The sequence below is a fragment of the Zosterops lateralis genome (genome assembly GCF_965231275.1).
Source record: "Zosterops lateralis genome assembly, chromosome: 5".
Classification (NCBI taxonomy): Eukaryota; Metazoa; Chordata; class Aves; order Passeriformes; family Zosteropidae; genus Zosterops; species Zosterops lateralis.
In genome coordinates this window covers 11,092,805-11,102,852 of record NC_139766.1, presented here as the reverse complement: position 1 = coordinate 11,102,852, position 10,048 = coordinate 11,092,805, and the positions used below count along the sequence as shown (strand labels likewise).

Below are 10,048 nucleotides of genomic sequence, written 5' to 3'. Positions count from 1 at the left end.
GACTGGCAGGAGTCATAACTAATGTCTCAAAGGCATTTGAAGAGTCTGGTTTTGGTATTCCTGCTGGCAAGAGCTGTAGGAGGGCAGCAGTGCAGTGGGGGCAGCCCATCACCTCAAACCCCACTGCTTTTGTGGTCATTTAGGATATGGCACATGGATCAGTCTTGTTACATGGAAGATAAACTGTGTGCATTTCACAACAGCCTTGCTCAACTCCCAAATATATTTAATATATATATTATATAAAATATATATACTCCAAACTGATATTTAATGTTGCATAGGCATGAGAGGTCTGCTGAATAATACCTTTCTGCAATTTAAATATGAGCATATTGGTGTAAATTTTTTTGTCAAACAAGTTTTCATCAGTGTTTTTTGCAGCTGTAATGATAGCAAGAAATCCAATTTTTCAATCAAAAACAAAGGGGTGACAAAGCCCTGTACTATATATGAAGGACACTTTTTTCTGAACAATGCTGTTTTAACACAATGGCCTGGATGTGTCCCTTAGAGTCTTTTAGCCACCAATGCAAAATGCTACAATGAATTATTACTTTGAAAAGCTGGAGTGTGTGAATGAACCTTCCAGCACACTTGATACATTTCTGCTTTGCATAATGAACTTTAGTAGCACAACTCCATTCTCAGGAATGTTTCTTTCTTTAAAAAATAAAAAAAAGTTTTGAAATTAACAGTTTTGGTTAATAGACAACTTTTTGTACTGGCCACATGCAAGCCAGGCTGTGCAATCAACAGGAAAGATAAGAAGGTCAAACAGGAAGAGCTGTGCTGGAGTCAGTTGTGAGCAGAGCTGAGGAAGGCAGAGATCTGCCTGCTCTTTACCAGCATGTTACAGTGGATCAGACCTGGAAAAGGTAGGGGAAGTCCTCTGTTTTATGTCTAAATCGCTCTCTTTTAGGTCCTTGTGGTCTGGTATTTGTGGGTTTATTGTCAATGTGTTGGAATTGCAGCCAGTTAAAAGGGTAATTTTGGTAGCGTTCTGTTCTTTGGTCTGCCCATAAAGAAATCACTGGAAAATATGTGTAAATGTGATCTGTCACAGTTATGAGGACCTGCTGGGATTTTGTGTGCTGCTCTGTTTCCTTCTTCTAGGTAGTGTGGTGTCAGCTGAGCTGAGATTCAGTAGCAACAGCTCCTACTTTATTCCTCTGCATTATCTGCCACAGGCCAAATTCTGTCACATCTAGCACTCAGAATGAAGTACAGAGACTCACAGATGCCTTTTATATTTTTCTAAAAGTGATCTGATTTTTGTTTTAAAGATCCCTAGAGTTTATGCTTATTCTTAAGCAGTTATGAGATTGTGGATTTTAGTTTCCAATTTTCCATATCTAAACTTGGAAATTTTGGATGTATGGTGCTTTTAGAGCTGTGTTGAGGATGGAAAATATATTTTGGTGGCAGTGAGATACAGAGAAAATTAATCACAGGGAGGGCTAAAGGTTTTAAAGGCATCCATTGCAGCTCTGAAGCTTGCTGGGGCTTTTTTGTTTGTAGAACAGCTGGGAACAATGATACCACTTGCAACATTGTTTACTGAGAATTGCTAACTAAACTAAAGCTACTTCTGTGATAAAGAGGTCAATCTTCCAATTTTGGAAAGCACTCACATTCCTAAGTTTGTTTACCTCGAATATAGATTTGATTACCCTTATGTGGAATACATAAAAATTGTTGCCTATACAGAACCTAATATGGATTTTTTTTCTTACATTCATGCCTGTGACTGAATTTCATAGAGATCAAGTCTGCAATTCACTCTCTAAGGAGAAAGTTTGTAATAATCTTGGCTTTAAGATGTTTATAGCCTAATACAGAAAATGTGAAATGTTAATTGAAACTGGAAGGAAGGAATAAAATAACTACTCAGTGTCAGTTTGGGAAAATGACCTTGATTAATTTAGGGCAGTATAGTTGCAAGACAGGTCTTTAGTAAGTCATTAGTACATTAGTCCTGAGGCTCCTAGAGGGAAGATGATAAATGAAAAAAAAAACTGTATTGCATGCAGGTTTTAGGCAACTATTATTGCCATTTTAGTATACCAGGTTCTAGTCTCAGAAATATACCTTTAGAGGGAGAGAGAGAATCTGGTTCAGTGAATATTATTGCTTTTCTCCTACAACACCCTTTAAATGGGAATGAATTGGTGTTCCTGTCATCCACAATACCTCTTAAAATCAGGAAAAAAGGCAGGGGAGAAAAACAGCCCTCAACCTACATGGAAAATCTCAAGCTATATGTTTGTTTGTTTGTTTTCCTGCTTAGCTGGGCTTTGAAAACACTTAATAAAAAGGAAGAAGCAACACACAGAAAAGCATGATAAAGGAATTATTCTATTTAACTTCCAAAAGGAAAAATAGTGTCTCATTTCCACCTGACATTCAACAGCTGTTGGATACTGTCCTTTCCTGCCTGCTGTGCAGGAAAAGGGACAGGGAAGGGATGGGGAAGGTGGAGTGACCTTCTGAGCCTCATGAGCCTGGACAGGAGTATGGGAGACGCACACAGAGCCATTGGACACACTCCCAGTGTCCAGGGAGCACAGGGAGGGAGAACACCAGTATTCAGGAGCACTCAAGGTGCTGAGCTGTCCTATGTCTGCCACTCCTCCCTCTGCTGCCTTGGAAGCTGAGGGTCCCCTGAACTGTGGGGACTGCCACATCTTGACCATATGCATGGCTTTTATTTTGAGTAGAAGTTGGCCCTGGGTTCAGAAAAACAGGAAGATCATTAAGTTTTATGGCCAACATCCTGCACCAAATAGGAATTTTTTGGTCAAGCCTCTAAGAGCATGACAAAAATAGCTTAATCTAAATTATAAATAAAATGCTTACTCAGTACACATAATCTACACATAAATGTAGATTGTAAGAACTAGAGATGACAAACTTTATATGGTGAGTGCTAGATCTTTAATCTTGAATATCTTAGTCTTGTATTTGTTGCTATCAACAAATGGTTAGTTGCTAACTTACCATTATACTTACCAGCATTACAGGTTTATGAAAAAATCTCTAAAAATGAGAGCAACCCAAGCACTGCAGTTTAATCTTCTCTAAAGCTGCTTTATATTGGATGAATGTTTTTCTCTGGTTCTGTGCCATTTAATCTGCTTCCATTTGTGGTGGAACAGTTTAATAATTGGGAAAGCATCAGCATAATAAATAGGATAATTATTCTGTAGCTTTGCTTGTGTGTCTTGGGGTACTTACATGATAGTTAAAGGTAAATAATAAAAGTACAGAGATGTAATGTAAATTTCTATGAAATCTTTGTTACTTGGGACCAAATTTGTGACAGTTAGGATACATTTAGATGCCAGATAGACATCCAAGAGGCCTAGGTAGAGAAGGGGCCTAGCTACAGGAAAGTTTAATGTTTTGTTCTCAGTATTTAGACAAACCCACATGGGTTGACATTTGGTGGTTAAGACAAACATTAAAAATGGCAAAGGAATCTGTAGAGGAGAGCTGCTAAAAATCTTTGAGGTTTGAGTTTTTCTTCTGTGCATCTTGGAGGAATCCAGAAAAAACATACAAAAGGATTTACCTGGTTGGTTTTTTTTTTTTTCTTTCACTCATTCGGATTTATTTTCCCTTGCCTTAGGCTCTATGACTGAACCTTCTTAAACAGGTTATATCCATTTTGATTTTTCAAAAGATTTTTTGCTTTTACAGCACCAAGCTTTCTAAGTTCATTCAAGGACCTGCATATATGTTACCCTTACCAACGGAAGAGGATGTAGAACACATGAAAAATTTTATCAGTATCTCTTCTCCAATTCAAGTGAATTCTAATAATTCCAGTCAGAGTATGTTTGTTTTCCTAAATTTAGTCTGGGATGATATTTTTGCTTGTCAATAGGAGCTTATGGAAAAAAATGAATAATCTCAACATTGAATTTCATTTCTGGGATTAAGGGTAATCCATCTAAAAATAACAACTGGTTTTGGATTCATAGATCAATGTAATTTAAACAACATCCTTTAGAACTAAATTGTCATTAATACCAAAATATTTATGTCTCCATCAACAGGAGATACTGTTATTTACAAAATATATGCAGAAAAGTATTTAATTTCTGAGTATGAAAATTGGAATTCATTATATATAAGTCTGGTACAGTAATGAAAAGAATGGTGTTAGCTGCTGTCATTACTTCAAGGAAAGGATCAGCTATATAAATGGAAAAACAGATCACTGGCAAAGTGAGTTTCGCCTTTGGCAGGCCTGTATTTTTAATCATTTATAACTAGGTCATCAAGTCTGATAGGCAATTTTTCAGTGTCAACCAAATATGTCGACAAAAATGTTCTTTTGTGAGAGAAGGGATAAAAATTACTTGTGTTTGAGTTACCACCTGTGTTTTGTATGTGTATATATGAATTTTTATACATAGTTTTAAATAGAGAACTGTGATGCAGCACCAAAAACATCTTTTGAAAGTCAGGCTCAGCACTCTGATAGACACTTTTGAATAAATGGCAAAATGGGACAATGAAAACATTAAAGCAAAATCCAGCCTAGATTTCTTCATACTTCATTAACTTGTGGTAGATATGGTTATGATTTAATTCTCTGAGCTGGTCATACAACCTGTAACTATACCTCATTAATTTTCTATAATTGCATAACTTGCCTCTGTCTAAATATAGTTCACTGTTTTTTTTCAAGTGGTCATTTGGGGTAAAGGTTTCAATGACTATAAAAGTGCAGGAAAGTTGTGCAGACAGATCCTGCCTTGTCCCGTGTACCTGCCTACCCTGGCAGGCTGCAGGCAGTTGTTGTGCTGTTCACGTTGATACTTGGTTTGCTCAGGTTTAGGGATCTATGATGTGAAGCTTGGAGGGCAAGAAGTGTTGGAAGACAGGGTTGTGAAGAAAAAAGCCAGAACCACATGCTTAGGGACGCCCCATTACATGGTAAATGGAGAAGTGAGATGTTTCTTGATCAGACTGAAGGCAGATCATAAGTGGATAATAGGTGAACAGGCACTAGTCTGAGCCTTTAGGAGAGCAGAAGTGCATCTCTCATGGTTTCATCTACAGCTTCAGATTTAACCAATTTCTGCTGGAAAACAAATGAGATGAAATTTCCCAAAGATCACAACCTTGGACACTCATCATGACTATAGCTCGTTAGTGAATATGGCTGGAGTAAACACAGAAGTATTCAGATTAAATCCAAATGACAGAACTAAAGTAAAATCTATCCTGTGGCTTTATGAAATCATTTAGAGACGTGTGCAAACCCTCTGAGGAAAAGGGTGTAATATCAGTGGGTCTGTTCTGGCTACATGAGTCACGTCCTTTCCAGATGCTTTGGCTGCATCTTCCTGACCCTGAGATAGCTTGTGCCCAAGAAATGGGATTGCAAGATGCCTCACCTCAGTGACTGGAGGGACCAGTGAAGCTTGCAGCTGCTTGTGCTCTACTTCCACCTTTATTCCTTCTTCCTGACCGTGCCAAATGGAGTCTTACTGCCAGACTCAGCTTCTAGCTTCAGTAGGGCTTCATTTTTCTTCTTTGCTGCCAAGTAATACTTGGATCCTTGGATAGCTGTCTTCCTGCACAGTGGGTTCCTGTGGAGGATTCATTCTTTAGCTGAATTTATATAAACCTTCTTTGTTGTTTGAATTCAGCATGCAGTACTTGTTCCATTCTTGTCACCTTTAGAAAATGATGTTTTTCCCCTGCAATTCCTCTGTAAATGTGAATGATGTTATCCCTGGGAGGCCCTGCTTTATAGCTGGCCAAGAATGAATAATTAGCAGTGGGCACAAGTACATTTCACTTCAGGCCTTGGATTGTTGCTGTTAGGCAAGCCTATTGCTTTGTTCCTAAAGCACTGATGCCACCTCATTGCAGCAGCTTTTTCTGGGATAAATCTGGGTGTTACACAACAGTTCCTCTGAAAGAAGCCTATAGGAATTCTTTAATCCATATTACAATTAAAAATAACTCCTGCAGGATAGGGACAGCTCTTGAATATGTTCATCTTTTCAAACTCTTTAAAAAAAAATACTGATTTTTTTTTTTCCTTTTCAGGTTGTTGATAATGTTAATTGTGTCACTGTGAAGAGCTTCAAATTATGGAGAGTTTGGGGGTGGCAGAGGGCACATCTGTGCTCAACACTAACACCATTGTCCCTGCTCTGGAGGGAGAGCAAGACGGGCACTTGGAGATGGAAGAAACAGATCAGGGAATGTGCAGGTGTGACTGCAAACATTCAGGGAGCAATGCTGCCATCAGCACTCTCAGGGATGGAGTTGGGATGGACACAATGAAAGAACAAACAGGTAAGACCTCAAACAATACATCCTGGTGCCTCTGCTCCAAACTTCTCATTGTGCTTGAATTACTGTGTTTTTTAAATGGTGCACAAGCTGTCGTGTGTTTTTCACAGAATCACAGAACCCAGATGGGCTTTTTTTTTAAATACAACAAGTAGCTACATTTCCTCCATAGAAACACCGCATAGATTGGACTATTGAAAAGTATACACTGAAATTCACTTGGGGCAGGCGAATGGATTATCTTTTGGTAAAACAAGATTACATGAAAATTATCAGAACCCTAGAGCCAGGGTAGTGAAATATAAGGTTTTTTTTCTAGCACTTTTTGCTATATCTGTAAGATTCAGAAGCCAGGTTTCTATTTTAATTATTTTTTACGTTCCTTTTTCATTGGAGGTGTAGAACTGCTTTGTGCAAAAGAAAACCTATGTTGTGGGGTAAAATCATTCAAGTCAGAACGACCTTTTGGGTAGAGGAGTGGAGTGACATAGGTAGGTGGCAATGGCCAGGCTCTTAGTTTACAGTAGGCTCAAGAGGTTTCTTAATGTGAAAATACTTCAAACAATCACAGAAAAAACCTGTTTCATTTAAAAGTACATGTCCTGTGACTCGCCCAGCGTCTCTGTTCACAGCTGCAATGCTTCTGACACCAAAGACCAGGTACAAGCATCGCAGGGCAGTATAAAGTTGCTCTTTAGCTTTCCAAGGAGCATGCAAGACATTCCACCAAGTAGGAGTTCATATTGTGTTTTTGAACCTAATTATACTACTTTAAACTGTTTAAACATATTGAAACTCTATTTATAATATCTCTTACCCTTTTACTCAAATTTAACAGCAAACTATTAAACTGATGAGTAATTCAAATGCTTTCTGATAGCCTTTGCCTTCTCCTAAAAGTCACAGAAATGGATGTTAATGTCTTGATAACTATCTTTCAAGGAAAGTTAGTGTTTAATATCAAAATAATAGTGATAATAGTTCACATATCACAAACATTTATTACCCTTGTCAATTATCACATGATTTTCAAAATGATAGCATGTTGTCAAATTTTTGATGACTTCTGTGTTTGTAATTGTGACTAAAACCAGAAAAAGTAGAATTACAGGTAACTCTTGTCCCAGAAGCTCTGAGACTTAAATTTAGAAAGTTTCCTAAACACAGTCAGCCTGCACTGCAGTGAGCTTACTATCAAATTTCTATTTAAAAACTAACATCATATAGTCTATATTAAGAAAATAAATAAAACCTCAACCCCAATGCTACTGTCAAACACCCAACCAAAACCCTACAAAACTAAAGTGTTGAGGGTTTCAATTTCTAATTTGAGTATGTGCTAGTAATAGGCCTTAAAGGCAATGTTTTCAGTGCTTCCTTCCTTTCTTTGTGAGGTGGGAAAACTGTTTTATGTATGCTTATGTATTTGCATGGCTTTGTTCATGTAACATTCATAGATGCACTTGAGGGAAGATGCAAAAGACTTGGAAATTACCATGCCCTGCTATATTACAGGGTTGTTTTTAAAAGCAGAGCTTCATAGAATAATGTCTTGGGATACATGAGAATTACATCAGAAATTTTCTGCTAAAAATTAAAGATCTATTTCTTTTACTTTTGTTCTTGGAAATATGGAGCTTTGTCTTCACTGATATTTGCCCAGGGAGCATTGAGAAAATGGAAGTGGTTGCAGTGGGTGTTTTATCAGCATGAAAATAGATCATTCCCTGATGGACAGGAAGAAATATGAGCTAAAGGAAAAAAGCAGATTACTATTAATACAAAATATACTTTTTGGTGATATTTCTCTGAAACTTCAAATCTTTTGATTTTATAGCGTCTCCTCACAAGTATTCCATACATGTGCAACAGATAAAGAGAAGGGGTTTTTTTCTCCATGTGTTCATTGGTACAAGGCACAGCAATATATACCACTGAAGCATCACTGAAAGCCATTTTTAGTATAGGTGAAAGAGAAGAGAAAATTAGGTCTGACCCTTGCTCCCTCCCAAACATGAATTCTGTTTCCTGAGGACCTGTCTTTCCACCAATTTTCCATCTTGAAACTTCACATCAAAATAATGCGATAAATATTTAATTTCCCCCTCCAGCCCAGGAGGAAAGAAATATTCTGCAGATACATTCTGTGGGGTTTGGGAATTATACAGCAGGAAGGGGAGAAAATAGTTATTATGTCTTAGAAGTTATCTGATGCATCAAGTGCTTTGAAAGCATGGAATATTTTGTTGGGTTCTTTAAAGTGTGATTTATATGACTTATAAAAGGCACATAACCATTTCTTTAATTTATCATAATAGAGTGTTCTCCAAGTGAAAAATGCATGAATGTCAGTTCAAGGACCCTTCCCAGTCAGGCAGAGAATTTTCCAACTGGTAAGAAATTTTTCCCCCATCCTATCTTTATATTATAATGCTTTTCTCATTGCTTACTTTTTATTTTTGAGACAACTCAACTATGTCAACATTTGCAACCAACACTCCTGTAAGGTTTATGATGTATTTCATGGCACCTGTGAAGTGACCAACTTGCACATAAGATTTATTGAGAATTTCTCACAAAAAGAGGGAGCAACTGCTATAAAAACCAGAAATAATTTATGTACTGTACTGTACTGGTTACAAATACCGTATTGCATTTGGTTACAAAAAAGAAAAACAAGAGAAGTAAATAAAAATTCATCACTTTTTTTACATATGCCTTTCAATCCTTCAAATATCTTATCTTATAAAGTTTGTGGCCCTTCCAGGTATCTATTTATATTGTTTTAAATGCTGTATTTTCAGTGAAGTCAATTGAGTGCCGTTCTTCAGTAAGTGGGTTCAGTAGGCTTCACCTCTGGAGGGCTCATGACAGGCAGTGTGACCTGAGGGTCTTGGCACATTTCCCTTTTTGTGCCACCAAAACACAAAACAGGCTGTTCCCTGCTCTCTGGCTTGACCTGACAAAGCACATCAGTGGCAGAGTCCTCCTCAGACATATGGTTATTTCTAGTCAAATTATTTGTGCTTTATGTACCTGCTGTGTACAGAATTTGAGTTCTTTGTAACTGGAGGTATGGGTCGGGGCTCACAGAAGCAGACAGGAGATTATAATGGGGTTTTAGACCATATTTCATCTCTATAAGGCATTATTATAGAGTTTTTTGATAAAATTGGCTGTATTTCTGTTGTTTGAATTCAGTGTAAAAATCATTTCATTAACATTAACTTTCTGTAAAAGTTAGTGTGTCTACTGTTATATATTTACTTCAGAACCAATTTGATTATGTAAAATGAACATATACATTTTTAAATTAGTCTTCTCTTGTGCCAGTATATTTTATATTTTCAGGTAAAATAAAAAGGTCAATAATTCTGCTCTAGTGGTGATCTGAACGACATTCAGAGACTCTTGTTTGTGTTCTTTCTACTAACAATCAACTATATGATCACAGCTTAAAGGGAGAGGCCTTGTAATTCAGTAACACAGGTTTATATTTCTGAGCCACCCTTCTTGACCTTAAAGTAATGAGTAATTTAGGTGCAAGTCATGGTAAAACTCCTGGAGACATGCATAGGAAGCCCTCTGAAAACAGATCAAGATACAGAATATTAGACTAGAATGTGAAAAGCCTCTATTTCACCAGATTAAAATGTGAAACTCAAAGGAGGTGGAATATTTTAATATGCACAACAGTCCCATATTGCTGGAAGTGTGACCTATTTAC

General features: G+C 37.2%; 1 protein-coding gene across 2 annotated transcripts in view; it reads left to right on the top strand.

The window, feature by feature from the left end:
• Positions 1-619: 619 nt before the first annotated feature.
• The window catches only part of SH3TC1 (SH3 domain and tetratricopeptide repeats 1), a 28,295-nt gene continuing 18,866 nt past the window's right edge, over positions 620-10,048 (top strand). Inside the window, exons 1-3 of one of the 2 annotated variants that reach the window (XM_083861880.1) lie at positions 620-878; positions 6,073-6,324; positions 8,640-8,714. In XM_083861880.1, the coding sequence (XP_083718006.1) occupies positions 6,117-6,324; positions 8,640-8,714 (283 nt within the window). In that variant the 5' untranslated portion in view covers positions 620-878; positions 6,073-6,116. The remainder of the gene's footprint in view (positions 879-6,072; positions 6,325-8,639; positions 8,715-10,048) is intronic. The other variant, XM_083861879.1, reaches the window with a different exon arrangement.